General features: G+C 40.0%; 1 protein-coding gene across 1 annotated transcript in view; it reads left to right on the top strand.

The window, feature by feature from the left end:
- The window catches only part of ITGA2 (integrin subunit alpha 2), a 70,443-nt gene that overhangs the window by 12,956 nt on the left and 37,442 nt on the right, over positions 1–20,045 (top strand). The window contains exons 2-4 of the mRNA XM_055790477.1: positions 7,789–7,912; positions 15,912–16,021; positions 17,241–17,332. Coding sequence (XP_055646452.1) covers positions 7,789–7,912; positions 15,912–16,021; positions 17,241–17,332 — 326 coding nt within the window. The remainder of the gene's footprint in view (positions 1–7,788; positions 7,913–15,911; positions 16,022–17,240; positions 17,333–20,045) is intronic.

The raw sequence follows: 20,045 nt of genomic DNA, 5'->3' as shown, positions 1-20,045 counted from the left end.
AAATGAAGACTTGCCTATTAAGGCTTCTGTAAACATAATGAAATACCAACAAAGTAACTGAAATGAGGATTATAAAATACTCTGATTTCTAGTACAAAAAATCCAGTGTCTTGCAACTCGCATTCTTCGCTGCTCTTGATTACGGTCAGAAGTTCACATTGTCTTTATTTAGAAGGTTGTTCTCAATAAGAAATCTGTTTGATTTAAAATAAAAATAGATTAAATGTGATTATAAGACTGCTGTTTCAGTACATGAGCTAAAGATACATACTCACTATGGCAAGTAGATACTGATAACTTTGTGCATATTGAAGAAAAAAATAACAAAAAAATAGAGAAGTAAAGTATCCAGGAGAAAACTAATGAGAAAATAATTTTAGTTCTGTTGACCGTAATGAATAAACTACCAGACTGAATTATAAATAGTCCTGTATTTTCCCTGCATCAAGTGCATTGGATTCCACATAGCCCTAAGTATACTAAAGATACATCAAAAAAGTGTTTTATGCTTGTAAGTCCCTAACGGTGCAAACAATATAGGATTGCTTGTTTTACGTGGGAAAAAACCACCTTCATTTGATGTTGTTACCTGTGCGTGCACACAATGCTCTAGCAAAACTGTAAAGCTAATTAGGCTGAAGACTAATGTGTTAGAAAAAAAAAAAGTGTTTCCTTTTTTAAGGCAGATTTGCTCTCTGAACAAATTCACTGCAGTAAGAATTGCTCAGTGGCTTCTGAAAGCCACAATGAATAATATCTGTACAGCAGTTCAATAGAATAAAGTAACTGCCTGCTGCTTGTTTCGTTCTTTGTGTATTGACAGTCTTGTGACTAAAACCTTCAAAACACGTTGTATTATGAAAGCTGTTCAAATTATGGGTTGTTCATTCTGTAAGAATAATTGACTAATTCCAGTTGGATTATTGCTCTCATAACACATGTTCAGAATAATAAGGGAGTGACTTTACTCCTACACCAAAATGTTGTCTTTTAATAAAAAGTAGTAAAATGTTTAATATGAAGCAAATACTACTTGATTGCCCTCTTTCATAACTTTATTACTTTCCCTTCCTGCCTTCATTCCACCTTCTGCCTAATAGTTCAAGGACAGTAGGTGATTATAGTGCAAATGATATCTGTAGGTGCCTGTACTCCCTTACTGACTTTGGAACCTGTGAGTCAATTTCAGGAAGTTTTTGCAGAGGGATGAAAAAAGAACCAGCTGGATATCAGAGTGAGGCAAAAGTGCTTTCACAAATTCCCTGACAACTAAGGAGATGCAGTGTGACCTTGCACAATACAAAACACCAGAAAATCCACCCCAAAGAGAGCCCTGAGAAATACTTCAGTCATGGGGAAACCTTGAACTAGAGTGTGCAGTCTGCTATGAGATGAAGCCAGCAGAAAGCAAGAGTTACGAGTTCTCTCATCCCTCCCACCCCTTTCTTTTCTGTGCCCCCAGTGAGGTCTGACAGGCTTCAGGGCTCTGCTAATGTGTGTTCTTTGGAGGAAGAATTCTTTGAGACCAAGGAGAGAATTTTCTTTGTAGAATTTGTTGTGGCTCTCTTTGAGCAGATTAACATAAAAGGCAAAGTAAAACCCTGTTCTGGAAAGAGCAGATACTTTAAAAAATGCTACACTGAGCAATTAAGGCAGCGTAGGCTGTGCATATCTTACTGGCTGCCAATCTATGAAGCTGCTACAGGAAGCAGACAATAATCTAGTGGGGGTTTCTTAATACTTTTTTCCAAAACAATTCATGGACTAAAAAACCCATGCAAGAATGCATGTAATACTGTTTTGGTTTTACCGTAATGCCAGGTCACAGCCTTGCTGCTCTTCTGTAACTACACACTTACCCAAACTTCCACCTGCAAATCCCCTAGTGTGCTGGTGACTTTGGGCCCGCTGCCCTGTTGGGGGTGGCATGAGGGGCACGGTTGTAGCCATGGCCATGTTACTGAGCAGAGGGGAGCTGCCAGTGGGGGCTTCTCCTTGTTCTCTCTCCTGGCATTGTTACTGGCGTGAATGTTCACTCACGAAGACAAACGGCTGCTTAGCTGGATGACACAACAAATATAACAAGGTTCTATAACTAATAGTTGTTTGAAGAAGAGAACACCATACCATTAGGGAAAAAAGTGTGTGAAGTTTCCTACTGGCAAGGTTAATATTAGATACATGTAAAACCAATGCTTAGCACGAGGTGGATCCTTACTGACTCAGCAGTCAAATTCCATCGCATCTTCTTTTTCCTTTATAGTGTGATAGCTAGGCCGGTTTGATGCCAGCTATAAATAAAAGCAGTAGTGAGTGACTCTGTTTGGCTGGGTGTTTTAATGAGACATGAGACTGGGCATAACTGGGTCTTTATGATTATGGGATTCTATCATATATTACCATCTTGAATTGGAGCATCACCTTTGAAATGTAGTATAAAGTGATTGAAAAGCCAGTTTTACTCCACTGAAAACAAAATGACATGTTTCTTATGACACTTAGGACACAAAATGCAGACTAATAATATTCTTAGTATATTTTATTAAACTTTCATAAACTTATTTTACAAATGAAATAAAGACACAAAATCAGATTTCTTTTTCTTTGCATCCAATGAAATATTTTATTTTTGTTGTACTGATAAATCTGAATAAGAGGTTACAATCTGACAACTATCATAATCGTGACATTAAATGATTGATTACCCAAGAGATGTTTTCCGCTTGTTCACTTGAAGCTGTGAGCTTTGCTTACAAAATCAAAACAGTTATGAACTGGGTGTACCTAATATGAGCTATTACTTCAATAAACTTGCTTCAGCTTGTACTTCAACGGCACCAAACAGAAGACATTATAGCTATGGTTAGACATGTCATTTATAGTTACAGAAGAATTCCCACATGTTCAGGCTCAAAGGTGCACAGTCAGAACATGTATTATTTTTGATCCTACTAGGAGCAAGAAAATGGTGGTACAAAAGTATAAAAGAAGCTATGCTGCTACACTACAGCAGCTGTGGTACACACTGCAGTAATGCAGCTGCTGAAATGTAGGAATTCCCCCCCAAAAAAATTTGATTCAAAGAGGTACTGGATTTTATTGGAAAGCTTACAGTTCCTTTTATCCAGTTAAGGATTTTTCACTAACTCTTCTTTTCCATGCTTGATGAAAGTGTTGTATTTAAACCAAAGCACCTAAGCCCCCTATCCAGTTGGCAGAGAAGAACTGCTGCTTTTGAAGTCTTCAGAGGGACCTTCAGAAGCTTTAGGCTTGTATCTGGCTTCCTTTGTTTCACACGGTCTATTTATTTGACTGTAAATAAAGTGTCATTTGCAGACAGAAGTTAGGAAGTGGATTTTTACTTGCAGAACTAATCTCTCATCGTGATCATTAAGTCACAAAGTAGAAGTCTGTCACTAAAAGCTATTAAAAGTCCAGATAGTGAATTCGTTTTCTTTATTTCAGGATTCTTAAATTATCAAAGTTCATTGCCTGAAGGCAGCAACAGATACTGAATCTTTCCAGCTTAGAATATACAGTACTTTGAACCTAGATGCTTCAATGATTGGCACCCTTTTAATGCATAAGAGACCCTCTTATTCTGGCACAGGCTTAAAATAGGTTTGAAGCAAACTTAGCATTTTCTCTTTTTTTGCTACAAATGCTTGAATTTCTTGTTCTGAATACTGTGGATGGATGTACAAAATGGATAAAAAGATGTTCTTGTAGTGTAAGCACTATATAAGATGGAGGAGGAAAATGTCAGGAAAATGACTAGTATGGAAAATGCAAGTATGTACTTGCTAGCCGCAAACCAAGTAGGGTTTGTGTGGAGTAGATCTAAAAATCAGAACCTTGCTGATGATTATAAAAATGTGGAATTTAAAATGACTGTGATTGAAATATACTGAAACTATGGTTCATTTGACAGTTTGTCGTGACTGAGGGTGTATTTGACAGCTTTTCTACATGGATCTTACAAAGCAGTCAGGAGTGAGAGGCAAAGCTGATTCTTAAGAATACTGCAAATGACAGCAGTCATTTTCTTACTAGTTTTTTTCTCTTTTCTTTTTGCTGTCCTTGACTGGCTGCCTGTCCAGAAGATGCAGATGATAAAGGCAGTTTTGAGAAAAAGCCTGCAGTCTGGCAGACATTTTTCCCCTTATTCCAGGTAGAAATCCTTGCCCTCAAAGAGCAATTCTGTGATGCTGCAGTAGTGCAAATGATCAAAAAGAATAAAATCAAGCCCCTGTAGCAAGTGGGAGAGATGGATGAAATGGTTCAGTGATGAGGTGGAATGGGAGGCTGGGGAGAAAAAAAGAGCATTACTTTCCTAAGTTGTGATGAGGCCCAGAGGAACTGCAAGGAGCTGAAGCATCCCTGAGCTAGACCAGGCAGTGTCTTTCCTCCTTGGAATCAGCCCCCATCTTGGCAAAAGGAGGACAACAAGGGTGGCCCTGGAAGGTCCAGGGAGGGATGCTGCAGTGCCCATGGCGGGAGAGGGCAGGAGATGCACAGGCAATGCGTAACATTTCAAATTATATTATCCTCAGTCATCTACTACTATTATCCATGTCATTGGATTTGGGGTCAGACTGAAAATATTTATCATTCTAGGATACTTCTGGCTCTTCATTGGAAAACCAGGGTTTATTTTCATGTGCATCACATAACTTGAAGGGTTATTCTTCTGTGTTTATGTGCAGGATGGCACTGCATTATAGTATCCTGTGGCCTCTTAAGAATGGGGCACTGCTAAATCGTGCTTGATTTCTGACTGAGGATAATATAATTTGAAAATAAAAGACCCAAATCTAGGATGTGACATGAGCAAAATGTTTTGGTAAAATGCAAGTATATTAGATCATGGAAGAATTGCTGGCAATAGTCAATACCCATCTCTTTTCCCTCTTCCCAAAACCCAGACATGAACTATGGATATATGAGGTCATGTTTAGTGACAAAAGTATTGCAAAACACAGAGTGATACGTATGTACACATTCTCTTCTCCAATCTTAAACATTACTCAGGAAATACATTTATCTCTTAAGAGACGTTTCTCAAGGAACTGTACTTTTATGGAAGGGTGATTTTTTGCTTTCCAGAGGTCAGCTGTAAATAGTGGTTGTTTGATTTAACTAGTATATTATTTCCTGTTTTGAGTTTGTGGTGAAAAAGGAGTAGCTGTGTGAGTTTTATTTAGTCTTTTGCTAGTAATGTTCATGTTTTCTATTATGTGGGCAAAGGTACAAAATTCATTGAAATTTTTTACGTGTTGTAAGCTTTGCCTGCAAACCTGCGGTTGTGATTTTAATGTTCTCACTATGATGTCATTATTGTTATTACTCTTACAGCTACTGTGATGGGTTGTTTTATGCGGGTATAATCACTGTTCCTGTCTTCCAGAGCTGGTTCTGGGACCTGGAAGAGAGTCATACCAATCATGAGCTCTCTGCCCATCAAAACTAGAGATGTGCTTGGAATTTTATATTTTTAAGATGCCAAAGATTGGCACATCTCTCCTTAAACGTTCACTGTTATAAGAGATTGTCATAAAGGCTGCCACTTTACTACACAGTGACTCATGCTAAGTAAGTATGGTGAGGCACATTTTGTGTGTAGGGCAGATAAAAAAACTCATTCTGTCTGGGCACACAGGAAGGGAGGGGAAGTGTGAAGGATGTTGTTTAACCCATGAGCAACTCCATGAACCTGCCTCACCTGTGAACCTTGGGGAGTAACTGCACAGTGCAACCATAGGTGGTGATTTCTTCCATTGCTGCCATTTTTGGAGGGTTGTCAGGAGCCCTGTGGTGTTCCTCAGGTGGGCTGTAGCTTGTTCCAGGGATTCCACTGTTGTCTCAGTCCTTCTACCTTCAAGCTGGGGGAGGAGTTATCTGCTCCTGGCTAATAGAGGATTCCAGCCCTTTTCCTGCAGCTTCTGTAGTGGACATTATCCTAGATGTCCACCTACGGCTCTTGATCGGAAAGAAATCAGGTTCTTTATAAATGAGCAGTGGTCACTCATGCGTTGCAAACTCATGACACTTGAGACCCCAGTTCACACTGTCAGTTCCTTTGAAAATGGCATGGAGTGGCCTACCCTTATTCCTAGGCATGCAAGTGCCCAAGTAAAAGCAATTAATACCCTGATCATAGGAAAGTGGACTTTCAGCGTTAAGTGTGATGATTTATTAATGCAGTTCTATCTTGCATGTTTGTATTTCTAAGTTTTCCTGTTTAGACAACTGTTCAGACTGTTTGGACTAAAAACAAAGTGCCTCAAAAATGTAGGTTTTCTGATGCAGATAGACACTAGAATACAAACAGTATTAGCAGTTAGAGTCAGTGCATTTTCATTTTAATAAAAGCTGGGTGGATGGGATTAAATCCAGTTGGCAGCCAGTCACAAGTGGTGTTCCCCAGGGCTCAATGCTGGGACCAGTTCTGTTTAATGTCTTTATCAGTGACCTGGACAACGGGATCAAGTGCCCCCTCAGTAAGTTTGCAGGTGACACCCAGCTGTGGGGAGCGTTGATCTGCTGGAGGGCAGGAGGCTCTGCAGAGGGGTCTGGGCAGGCTGGAGCGATGGGCCCAGGCCAGTTGTGTGAGGTTCAACCAGGCTCAGTGCCGGGTCCTGCCCGTGGGTCACACCAGCCCCCGCAGCGCTGCGGGCTGGGGGCAGGGGGCTGGGAACTGCCTGGGGGGAAAGGGCCTGGGGGGGCTGGTCGGCAGCCGGCTGGGCATGAGCCCCCCGTGTGCCCAGGTGGCCAAGGAGGCCACCAGCACCCTGGCTGGTGTGGGAAACAGCGTGGCCAGCAGGGCCAGGGCAGTGATCATCCCCCTGCACTGGGCACTGGCGAGGCCGCCCCTCGACTGCTGTGTTCAGGTTGGGCCCCTCACTGCCAGGGGGACGCAGAGGGGCTGCAGCGTGTCCAGAGACGGGCAGGGGGCTGGTGAAGAGTCTGGAACACAGGTCTTATGAGGAGTGGCTGAGGGAACTGGGGGTGTTTGGCCTGGAGAGGAGGAGACTTGGGGGGGGACCTTATCCCTCCCTACAGCTACCAGAGAGGAGGTGTTAGCAAGGTGGGTCTCTGTCTCTTCTCCCAGATAACAAGAGATAGGAGAAGAGGAAATGGCCTCCAGTTGTACCAGGAGAGGTTTAGATTGGATGTTAGGAAGAGTTTCTTCACTGAGAGGATGGTCAAGCATTGGGACAGGCTGCCCAGGGAGGTGGTGGAATCAGCATCCCTGGACGTGTTTAGGAGACACGTAAATGTGGCATTTGAGGACATAGTTTAGTGTTGGACTTGGCAGTGCTGGGTGTGATGGTTGGACTTGATGATCTTAAGGGTCTTTCCCAACGTGAATGATTCTGTGATTCTATGATTTTAATGAACCTCAGCAGGCCTTTTATGGGTTTGCTGTGCTATATGCTTAATTTATGCCTTAGGATATAGGAGGATAACAGACATCTGAATCATGTTTCTTGCCTCGCTTCAGCTAAAACATTCCTATTAGTAATGCTGCAACTTTTTTTAAGGCAAACAGTGAATGAGTCCTTGATGTCTACCCACAATATTATAACGCGTGTAAAGAGTGCTATACAGGCATTACGCATGGTCAGATAGGTACTGCAGGGAAAAGACTTTTTTTCTTGCATGTGTCAAAGGCTACATTTTATTTTCTTTTCTCGGGGGAGCTGGCACAGATAAAGAGCCTTTTTCACAGGGATCAAAATTCTTCTTTAATTGTTTCTGTGATAATCATAATCTTTCTGTTAACAGGCATTCTTCATAACTGCTGTGAAGCCTACAATGTTGGGCTCCTAAAAGCAAAAATATTTTCTGGTCCATCAAGAGAGCAGTTTGGATATGCAGTTCAACAGTTTATAAATGAACAAGGCAAATGGTAAGCAGTTTGAACAGCTTGTTACATGAACATCTTTTAAGTTAAAAGATTAAGGAAAAAATGTTGCAACTTGGTTTTCTTTTATAATTCCATGTTTCATTTAAATGTGTTACAGATAATTAATTTTTATATTAGAGTTATCTTTTTACAAATAAATACTTAAGTTATTAAAACAAAAGAAGTTGAAATACTCAGAAGACTTACGCATGTTCAGGGTTTTTTTCCCTTATGCTGTGCAAACTGAGGTCTTTCTGTTAATCTTTTACTTTCATCTCCAGTACACCAGTTTCCTCAGACTCACAATTTCTGTAGAATTTTAACTCATTTCATTCCTTCCCTGTACCAATAGCATCTTTGTAACACATTACATATATGCTGGGTATTTTTCCATTTTAGCATTGTTGAAGTTAAAACAAATTATTAGGCCTGGGAAGATCTAGTTATTAATATTAAAATTAAGTGAACTTATATTTATGTCATTTTGTGTCTGATAGAGTGTTAAGTGTTCGCTTCTCAAGGGACAGTGTATTTGGATGTATATAATAACACAATCTAGCAAAAGCTCTATCTATGTCCACTTCATCTCTTCAGCCATAAAATTTGATGTGCAATCCACTGTTGCCACAGCACTGGGCTTGATGAATAATTATTAAAATATTTTTTCTATTAATGTTGGTTTCAAAAAGGTCTTTAATGTATTAACCCAGAGTAGACCCATTTAGTGGAAAACAGATTGTTTCCTCTTCTGCAGCTTCAGCAACCACAAAGCTTAACGCATCTTCCATGGCAAGGACTGTATGTCTATAAATAATTTAGTGGTGCTCAACTACTTTAAGTGGCTATTTGTAAGTGGCTATCTGTATATACATGGGTTTAAATCTACAGTGGAAAGTCACGCAAGTTATATATATTATCATAAACTGAGACAGCTTTTTAGATGTGTCATTTGTGTCATTCTTCTTAGACTGAAATAGTGTCAGAACCAAAATCGCCACAAACTGGCGTGTTTGCTTAAATGATGATGGATGGATAGTAAGTAACAACTTAATCTGAAACCCATGGAAAAGCATATGAAAATGTATTTTACAGTTAAAAGTTTGGAAAAAACTATAAAAAATACTGAGCTGAGACATTTATGCATAGCCCTGCACAGAGACACTGTGCAGTTGCAGTTGGTTTCGTATGCAAAGATGTAAGGCTGTCTAGATCTCACTGCATCTGCAGTGTTAACTGTGTTTACCACTAGTGATCAGGAGGCAAAGTAAGAGAAGAGCAGAGCTATATCCTCCAAACTAAGAGCTTGGCATGTCCTCTAGCTCCATTGGGTAGGCTCCCAACCTACCCCCACTCCTTGCCTCATGTTGTGGTGGCTTCTCACTGCGTTTCTGCCTGCTTTAATTATGTGTTTAGTCATCCATAGGTCAGAGCTCTCTTTTTTTAAAGCTTCTGTATAAAGCCATTGAAGGAGAAGAAGAATGTCTGTCTCAAGTGAATTGAATGCTTTGGCTCATACATGGAGAAATTATGTCTTGTGTTTTATCCTTCATGTAAGTTTTTCTGTCAGCTTGTAACGGGAGCACTAAGTTCCAGACTCAACCAAGCTATTTATGTTTTACGTTTCCCTGTTCTGTTTTTACTTCTGATATAAAAACTTCTCCACTACAACTTACGTGAGGTAGAGTTCAGGAAAGAAAGTAACTTAATGGATTAACTTTTCCTATCTTCTCCCAAGTATATGAATATTATGCATCTGGGAAGCTTTTCTGTAGATAGGCACTTCATCATTTGTTCATTCATTGCATGGTGTCTGACCATAGCTCCAGAAGTCAGGAGAGTTTTGTCAGCTCTTGTTTGAGTAACTGGTTTGTTAGAGACTGTTCAGTGAAGAAAAGCTCTTTTCAGTCTCCCTCTCAAGAAGTCATTAGACAAGCTTAGAAAAAAAGTCACGGTTTACTGTCTTGTTCTTTTCATTTCTAGGCTATTTTCTTTTTCTTGGGGCAACAGAGGTTTTTCTTGTGTGCATTGTTTAAAAAAAAGAAAGCACTCAAGCTGTTCAGTAGTTTGTGTCTCCTATAAGTGATGCAGAGGCTGCAGTCTGTCTGCAGAGCATTTGTTGATATGGCTGAACTAAGAGTGAGATAAACAGTCCAAGCTTTGCATAAGATCTGGATGCTCCTTTCTGTCAGAGGGGAGCATTTATCACCATATGCTTTTTTGAAGGGACCATCATTGTGCATCAAGAATGTGATGTACTTGAAAACTCTGTTCAGGCACAGTGGAGCTGCTTACCACATCAAAAGCTGCTGGGGTGGCACTTCTCTCCAAGAGAGAGCTTATCCAGAACCTGACATCCACCAGAAGTTTCGTCACTTGCAAGACCTTGCTTCTATTAATAAAATCACATGTTGCTATATTAAATACAGCTTTAAAAATCCGCCTGGACTCTGTCAAAGAGCAGAAAGGAGAGATACAGAAAAAGCAGCAGATACCAGCTGTATTATTCAGTTGTATTTCTGGAGATACGCCTCCTGAGGCAGTAAGAGCTATAGGAAATGACAGAGGAGATTTTTTGTAGAAATGGCACTGTATACAGCAGTATGTTATCCCTCTTGCTTGGAGATGAGTTCAGAGAGAAAAGGGAAGACAGTCCAATCGGGAAGGGAGGCTGTAGAGGGGGATTTTACATGTTGGGAAGCTGTAACACAAACCAGCAAGGGAGCCCTTTTTGTGTAGAGTCAGATGATCCAGGATAATTGGACACTGGTCTGCTGTGCATCGATGGGCATTGATGGCATGTGATGCTCATAAATAAGGGCAAACTTACAAGTCAAGCACAGCTGAAGCTTTTCTGGTGACTGGTGGGAATTTCAAAACAGGAGCTCTTTAATGAACTCAAGGAAAATTCTGAACACCAAAGAAACTCATCAATTAGAAAAGCTGAGGCAGTCCACCACACAAGTAATTAGCCACAACACAAACATCATTCAGTTTACGCTCTGGTTCCCCCTGTCATGAGGTCAGCTGTATTTGAACCGTAAATTGAGACCAAATTCTCTGTTATTTTATAAATGTAATCTTTCAGAAAGGCTGATTGTACCGTCAAGTTCACCTGGAATGTGCATGCCCTGAACTGCAGCTGATAGTACGTTCTGCAAAGAGAACAGTATTTACTCCATGCTGAGATTTGGTTTGATATCTGTCTCAGGTGAATAAGATTCAATAGCTGCATGTAGCTATTAAAATGTTTTTTTCCTACCCATATGTGTCTTTGAGTCTGTGGATACATCCCACAACAGAACGAAAATCTGTCTGCTGTTGAGGTACTGTTTGGTATCAAGTTGCAGCCACCCTGCTCAGTGGTGTCTGTGTGCTTAGGATTTCAAATCTTTAAATTTTGTTTTGGAATTTGTATTACGGGATTTTTCTTTTCTGAAATACTTTGGTCAGTAATGACACCATAATATGCACTGCCCTTACTGATGTATCAGATAATCATTGCACTACTAAATAGTTTTAAAAATCACTGCGTACTGCTCACTGGTCATCAAAGCCCAACAGCCTTTCTCCAGAGGTGGTGTGTTGCCTCTTCAGACCAATAAGATGTTTTACTGAAAAGATACATTTCTGTAGCAACTTTTGCCGAAATCAATACATTTCCAAAGCCTTCTGATTTTAATGAGGAAGGCAATTTCTGCCAACTTTTTTTTTTTTCCTAAACAAAATGCTGCCGTTGTTACAGCTTTGTCTTTTCAGTGCCAGCAGCACTTCTAATGCTTTTGCTGTCCTGTCTGCATGCCCTATGGTTTTCCTTTTTCCTGCTTGGAGAAGCAGCTCTGGCTTCTGTCTTCTAGGCCTTTTAAGTTTGTCAGTCAAATCCTCTTGCCATAGCTCACTGTAATTTTTAAAATATTGAGTCTTTTGTTCAAAGGTTCGAAAGTTTCAGATCGTGATGAGTGTTTTGTGGTGTGCAGAGAAGCATCTATGAAAGCAAAGAGTTTTCTTCATATCTATTTATCACTTCCTGTAATTGTAAGGGAAAGGGCCAGATGATTAAGAGGTCCTTTTCTGCTTTTATTTTTCTTTTTCCTATTAGCCATCTTTGTGTTTAAAAAAACACACTAAAGAGCAAATGCATGGGGAAAAAAAAAAAAAAGAAAACCAGAAAATATAAAACATGCTTTCACAACAGCTGGGAATTCAGCCCTTCACCATGAATTCTGATTTTGTTTTCTGCTACGTCACACTTTGCCATTTACTAGGTTTGTCATGGTGTAATTTCCCAGAAATAATTCCTGTTGCACTTTGATCTGCCACTCCTGCAGCCTGTGTGGTATGGCATTGCTGCTGAACTTTATTTGACTTCATGTAGTTCCATTGCTTTGTATACAGTGTTGGAGACTGATTAAGGAGCTGAATAATAAAATCAGAGGCAATATTACATGCTAATCACTATAGTATTGTGTAAAGATAGTCTACAAGAATACATAAGGAAGTTTTGTAAAAATAAATATGTAACTCATGGCTGAAAAAGACCCTTAATACACTGTACATGGTAACAGTTTATTTGGAAACCAGCATTTTGAAGTATTTTAATACTCATTTATTGCATTCTTTTCTGATACATTCTGTTTCACTCTGCTTCATGTGCATCCTGTTTAATTACAGTAAAAAATATTTTTGTAGTTAGCAGGATGCTAGCCAGATCTCCTGCTTTCTTGTACTTCTGATGTTTTGGGAAGATACACATGCCTTTTCCCAGAGCAGCATTGTGTAACTCCCTACTTGTAATGGTTTATGTTAATTTTCAAAGGCAAGTAGGATGTTGATTTCTAATATAGATTAAGGCTAGTTTTAAACTTAAGTAAGGCTCAGGATAAAAGAAAATAAAGGTCCTAGGAAATTACTTAATTATTGAGGTTGGAAATTAAAAGTAGAGGGCTAGGCTTGGCAGAAGTTGGTTAATAACTTTTTCTAAGGAGCATATTGATGGCAGGTTAGACTAATTAAATCAAACAAGGGAAGGGGTTTAATAGCTCTGTTCATTTCTGAAAATCACAATGTCAGTAATAGTCAGTTCTAAGTGTTAAATTCTGTGTGAGTGTGATTTTTTTGCCCACAGCATGGCTACAATATGGAGATTTGACAGACCCTACAAATCTACAATGAAAGTTAATAGAGCAAAGGGTCTAATAACTTCCAGTAAAATATGACCAGTGCAAGCTAAATGAAAAACAAAATTGTTTGCTTTGGGCATAGTGGGCATGCATTTATATTTGTGTTTAAAATTAGAAGGGTTTGTCTTGTGTGGCTTGCATTTTTCCATTTGTGCCATGCAACAGCTACAAGGTTAGTTTTAGGGCTAGCGGAAGTAAAATACAATTGTGAATATAAAGTTCTAGAAGTGGATTGGGTGTAAAAAGTGATGGTTCCTTGGCATAAATAGATGTCTGCCTTGGAATTCATGTTGAGGTTGGAGCCCACATGACTGGCTGAGCAGCATAAAGCCCATGGAGTGAGTGCAAATATGCATGCTGAAAGGGCAAGTTTCTAAACTCTGTTCACGGGTTTTGTCTCTAGTTCATGCCAATAGCAAGGGTGAGGGTTGTAGTTAGGCTGGGATATGGGCTCAGCTAGTGCTCAGGGATGCTTCTCCTCCTTTTCTCCTCTCATTCTCACTCTGTAAATGAAACAGTGTGCTTTGGGCTTCAGGATAACCCATGGCTGCAGAGCGATGCCAGTGCCATGCAGAGATGTACGGTGTTTCCTGACTGGATGGAGTAGAGCAGGGGGTGCTTCCAAGATCCATTAAGCTCAGTCTTTGAACAGTAGCTCTTCTCCAGCAGGGACTCTGAGATATATTTGCCTTATGGAAAACGCAGGAAAAACATTAAAATATTTATAAATGTACACAGCGCAACGTTCAGCTTAGTTAATGCTGAAAAGCAATTCAAGTTTCAGGTACTACACATGCAGTACTGCCATCCTTTTTAAAACTGTTTTCTGTTTCCACAAAAACTGTTAGCCCTTTCTTTCTCCCATCCACCCCAGTTAGCATTTTACAACTGTAAATAACTCCATGGTACGTAACAAGGAGGCAGACTGTAGCACCACGTCTTCCTCCTGTCAGTCACCATTGATCCACTCCAGCCCTCTGTGTTACTGCAAGTGTTAGCAGGTTGTATCATCTGTCAGCACGTGACCAGTGGAGTAGTTTCTCATGAGTTCTGGTTATTTAGTCCTGAGCTATGGTAGTTCTGGTTTCCACTGTGCAGGAAAGGCTATATGGCTCAGAAAATAACAAGAAGATCAGAGGCCTCCTCACAGGTAGTGTAACATATGCTGCATTTATATAGAGAGGTATTTATATGAACCAGAATTGCAGGTTTAGAGATGCTAAAAGTACATGAAATCCTGTTCTTGCTGCCTGCATAATCACTGTTTTTCAACAAGGTAATTGAGAAGAAGGTAGTATTTTTGAGATATTCTGACACATAGAAAGTAGAATCTGAAGTTACCCCCATCTAAACTGGTAAAACAGAGTAACATTATCTGTGCTTTTAAGTTTGTGTTTAATTGATATGAACTAAAAAAATGCAGTTAGCAGTATGTCTTTGAGAAAGCTAAAAAGGACTCAAACTCTTGCTTGTGCTTCTAAAACTGTCAAAGTTGGTTTGTTTTGGTTTGTTTTTTTGTTGTTGTTGTTTTTTTTTATCAAAGCCTTTGTATTGAAACTAGTTTTAAAATTGCAGCAGTAAAATCAGATGGTCCCTGGAAAGTTAATATGATATATAGCAATTGCTTTGAAACATAATAACTTTATAAAATGTGTTTTATAGTGCAAGGTATTTGCATTAGCTACCTGTAAAATTTTAGAATGACAATTTAGCTTTTAGCAACCTATTGACCAACTAAAAAAGATGGCTTTTTATGAAACTCCGTGTTCTGTACTCTAGAGTCCCATTGCTTGCCCTTTTGTTGTCCCATAAATGCATTTATCACTACCATAGACTGTTCTGTATGAAAGAAAAGTCATATTGCTCCTGGAGCAAATACCCACAGTCCTTGCTTTCTAATAATCTTCCATTTTTTCATATTCTTTGAGATCATCTTCTTATGGTCGTGTTTTGGCTTACCCTTATTTCACTGCATGTTAAACTATAAAGAATTGTCCATCTCTTCCAGCCATACACAGCCTTATACTGCCTGGTGGTTTCACTCTCAGAGAGTTGTGCTGAAAAGTAGGTGTTCTTAAGCAGTGTTTCTAGGGGGTGAATGAATCCATTTTGTGAAGGCTTTCAGATAAAAATTAAAGGGGTCTTGAGAAGCAGATGTTGAAAGGGAAACCTTAGGGCAGATGAGGGAATGAGTCAGAGAAAGTGAATCACGTTGTATTGTAGGCACAAGTTACCGTAAGTCTTAACTTTCTTGTTCAGGATCAAATATTTCATGCAGCAGACTGTTACCACCTGCAGTATTTTCTTTCTGACTCAGTGTTGTCAAGGTGTGGTAGTGTTCAAGCTCAGACATAAGCATTGACTGTTGCTGAGCAGATCCTGTAGGAAATGCTTCTTATTGGTTAAAAGAATAACTTAAAAGGAATCAGTTAACCATTAACTGACAAGACAATAATTTTTTTGTCTCTCAGTCCCCAATGTGTACACTTCTAGATTTGTATGCAACTGTATATATTAGTATCTTTGCTATATTTATTCTGACACTACAACATAATATCACAGAAAAAACTGTATACATAGTTGACGTACCCTAATCCCTAGAGGCTTCTCCACTGAATTTGCCCCTGGTGAATCCAGTGTATTAACATGCAAGTAAAGCTTCTGAATGCCCGAAAGCTTCTGAATTCTGGAGAAGACTCCTGAATGCCTCAGGTGCTATATCTGATAAAAGCCTCTTTAACCTGTTACCTACAGTGTGCTGTGCAAGAATGCTGCTGAACTTTTCCAGTATCATTAAAGACTTAATGAAGCTCCTGTTACTTTAGGTTGTTGGTTGGCTCACCCTGGAGTGGCTATCCTGCTAACAGAACTGGAGATATCTATGCATGTCCTGTTGGTACATCCAAGACCACATGTGAAAAATTGAATTTACAAGGTAAGTTGTAATGAATAATGTCTTGCTACAATTGTTCAGTTTTTCCTTGGTTTTGTACCAGGCCAATCAATCTTATTAAATCTTTTCTTAACTATCTCCCTGCATAATCACACTGTCTGTGGGGGTGGGGGGTGGGGGGTGTGTGAGTGAGCGTGTTGTGAGGACTCGGTGCCAGCTACTGGTGAGCCCCATGTGTATGTGAGCAAAAATCAGTGCCTGCCGCTGGAGCTGTGCTGGGGTATGGGTGCCCCAGCCTGTGGTGCCAGCTGCTGGAGCTGCTGGCCTGTCAGAGTCAGCTCCTGGAGCAACTGGCAGCTTTAACCTCCAGCTAAAGGGCAGGAATGGTGTCTGTCCCAAAACCAGCTGCTGGGGAGGGACCAGGGAGGGCACCATGTCATTAAGGGGCTCTGTGCTGGCAGCTGGAGCAGGACCATGGGTCACAGCCCAGGGGCCTGGTGCAGGCTGCAGCAAGAGGAGAGGGAGGGGGTTTGGGGCAGGGGGGGAAGTGTCTGGATCTTCCCCAAAAGAGATGCACGTGTGTGTACGTTCACTAGCAAACTTTCATCTGGACCAGCCAGCTTAGGGGAGCCTCAGGTCCAGGCATCAGGTGGGTGGGCGTCCACACTGGGTATGCACAGGAGAACCTGGAAATGTGGAGTGCGTGAGGGACAAGTATGTGAGTGGGTATGAAGCCTTTTCTGCCTCTGTATGTGTTTCCAAACTAAGTATAAAATGGGATTCACTTTTGGATACAGTGAAAATACGGGGTGGGGGAATGTGCTGAGATGCCTACTTTATGTTCGGTGTGTGATGCAGAGCATTTCTGTCCTCCACCACTCCTTCCAGGTTGTTCTCTAAAGCCTGATACTAGATACAGGAGTCCGGTGTCCTGAGGAACGTAACAGTAGCTGCTTGGCTGCAGCTACTCAGGCAGCCAAAAATACTCAATAGGTCAACTGTTTCTTCCTCTCTTTTGCCTTCAGCTCTGGTGAGGGCAGGTACTCTAAATGGCCATACTTAATTCATGTCTACAGTTAATGGTTAGCAGATTTTTGACAAAGATTAGCTTTTGTTTCTTTTGCCTCAGTTGTATGCAGCCATTTGGAAAAGTCATCTTAGATTCTGAGAAATCAAGCTTTTGAAAAGGAATTCTAACTTAGTAAATCGCTTCTACATCTTATTTACTATTCTGTCATGACTTACTCTCTTTTTATTTCAGCTTTAATAAATATTCCAAATGTGACTGAGATAAAGGAAGATATGAACCTTGGTTTGACTCTAATACAGAACTCAAAAACAGGAGGATTTTTGGTACGTATTGAGGATGTATTCACGACACACAGAAATTCCTGAGGAGAGTGAAGAAACTAGAATTCTCTACATTTTTTTATAAGAGCAAGCCAAATGTATTTTATTATGTGGCATAGATTAATACATATTTTGCATATTTTAAAATATTCCATCCCGCTGTCATTGCTTAGGGTCCAAAATCAGGAAAATTATGAATTCACTCTTTTGTCATTATCTATATATGCTATGGAAGAACATACAATTAAAAGAGTCTGCAATTTAAGTCAGACAGCATAGGCAAGAGTATTTCCACCATGGACATCTTTAAGGAAATCTTGTGAAGTTCTGATTATGCTTTCAAAAGACAGTATGGGATCTCTTTGCCACCATGTGCACTTGCATAGTGAGTGTTCTGGGATTTTAGGATTTCTAGTCCCATGGATCTGCGATATGTTGAATTTGGTTAGTGAGCTGGAGGAAGATGCATTTTCTATGTGTATATTCTGCAAACCACTCTCCTTGGAACCTGTAAAACAGATTTCATAATTGAAAGGAAGTTTAATATCCTTTTTTACAGTCTTAACTGTAAGCATGAAAACTGCTACACTGTAGGTGGATTCCAGTTTGATGCATACATTGTGGGCATATGCAGTAATTAAGTGAAAAAATAAACTACAGACAAAAAACCTTTGAGGCTCACTTTAAGCTTTGTGGTTTTCAGTTCATCTTCCTAGTAATCGCAAAAGTATTCAAATATTTGTTATCTTTATTACCACATAGCGTGGTTCTCTGAGATACTTTAAAGTAGGTCTAATTCCAACCTTTCCAGCAGTTTTCTTGGAATTAATAAAGTTAATCATCACTTCAAAGTACAGCCACAGTGCTCTGCTTGATTGTTGGTTTAAGAAGATACTGATATCTTATGCCTAATACCTTTAATTGCTGTTAATACAGTGTTATGCATACCTACTTCTGAGCAGTATCAGTAATTGCTGTGATTTAAAACACCTTATGCAGGAAAACTTGTATTTTGTTGTAATACTTGAAATTCTCTCAGTTAAAAAGATTTTCTTGATCCATATGTTGATTGACTCTCATTAAATAGCATAAAGTAACAACAACAAAAAAAGTTCAGTGCTAAGACATGAACTCGCTGGCAACAGGAGTATTTTTTGACATGTGGAGAATGGGGTACTGGACGCAGGTGCTTATCTGACTCAACCTCAACAAATACCAAAAGCCCCATGGCTTAGTTGTGGCAAGTATTAGACAACAAGCGAAAGGTGTCTGCTTGTAATTACAAGCTGCTGCCAGGCAGGACTTTCCTCCGAGATGCTGTGTGGCAGCTGGCCTCTGATGGACTCTGAGCTATGCTCAGGCCTTCCTCCTCCCAGCCTCATATGCTCCTTCCTCCAGTGGCTGCTTCTCTCTCAGCCTCCATGCGCTTGCACCAGTCTGTGCTGCATACCTGCGCTGCTTGGCCAGAGCGTGACCCAGCCTGGTGTGTCTGTGCCATAGCACATGAGTTCTGCTGATTCTGCTGTGTGATGCCATGTGATGGCTTCTCACAGGTATCCCAAGTACAGGGCAGTCATTTCCGCAGGCTAATTACATTTTTCTGAGGCGTGCTTAGCCCTGTTGGAACGGTGCTTAAGAATTTTGCTGATGGCTAACAACTTTTTTCTGTATTTCTGATTGAAGTTTCTGTCCATTTGTTGTTGGGGCAGTGCTGTGCCTTTATTTGAAAGAAACAGCTCCCATCTCCCTACAAATAAAATCTCCCTTCTGTATTTAACACCCCACAATCATTCTCCTTTGTCCTTTGCTTTATCAAACAAACAAATAGTTTTTTGGCTGAAATGTGCTTTTTAAAATGCACCTCTCTCCAACACGAATGACTGGATCTATGTATTCCACATGAGTCTTTCCAGGATACTATATAGTGTGTTCAGTATTTCCCTCTTTCAACTGCAGGTGCTTCTTTTCACCTGTCTTTAGGCCATATTTGCTTTGTGTGCTGGCTGCATGCGTATGGTCAGCCAGTCAGCCAGTGCCCAATCCATCTGCTCCTCTCTCTTCCACTCAATGAGCTCCCAGTTTATGTCCACATTTCTTAACATTAGTCCTTAAGAGCAAGTCTGTGCCCCTTTCTAGTACTCCGCTTTTCAAGTTCATCAGTTCTTGATAAGTGATCTCTGAGTTTACCCCTGCATTAATGATACATCTTAAATGTCTGCCTTTAACAATTCTAGAACATTAGAGCTTTTCCCTTATTTTTTAAAGTGAAGATTGGCAAAGTTTATTGGAACATCTGTATTTTCTGCTCCAATGAGTTAGCATTAATAAAAGAAAAATAGAAAATGGGCAAATAATATTGATCTAAAAAGTACTTTAAATTAAACATAAAGACTAGTAGCCCTCCTTCAGATTCATAGTTACCAATATAGATAATTTATTTTGTACCTCTCACCTCTGTAAATATCCGTCTTTTCCAGGAAGTCTAGTCGTGCCCCATGCAGCAGGTAAAAAGAGCACTTATCTCAAGATCAGATAACAGAGATACACTTCTTTTGTCTTGTCATGAAAATCTGCCATCTTATCAAATAACATTAGGATAGTTTGATGTGGTCTGCTACTGGTAAATCAGTGTGTGATTTCACTTGTTTTCCATTTACTTCTGCCTTTAATTACCTTTTTTTCAATCTTATTGAGAAAAGAGTGATAGTGCTGTTCA

Source organism: Falco peregrinus, chromosome Z, assembly GCF_023634155.1.
Source record: "Falco peregrinus isolate bFalPer1 chromosome Z, bFalPer1.pri, whole genome shotgun sequence".
NCBI classification, from domain to species: Eukaryota; Metazoa; Chordata; class Aves; order Falconiformes; family Falconidae; genus Falco; species Falco peregrinus.
The sequence above is the reverse complement of the archived record's forward strand: the minus strand, read 5'-3'. Positions and strand labels throughout refer to the sequence as shown.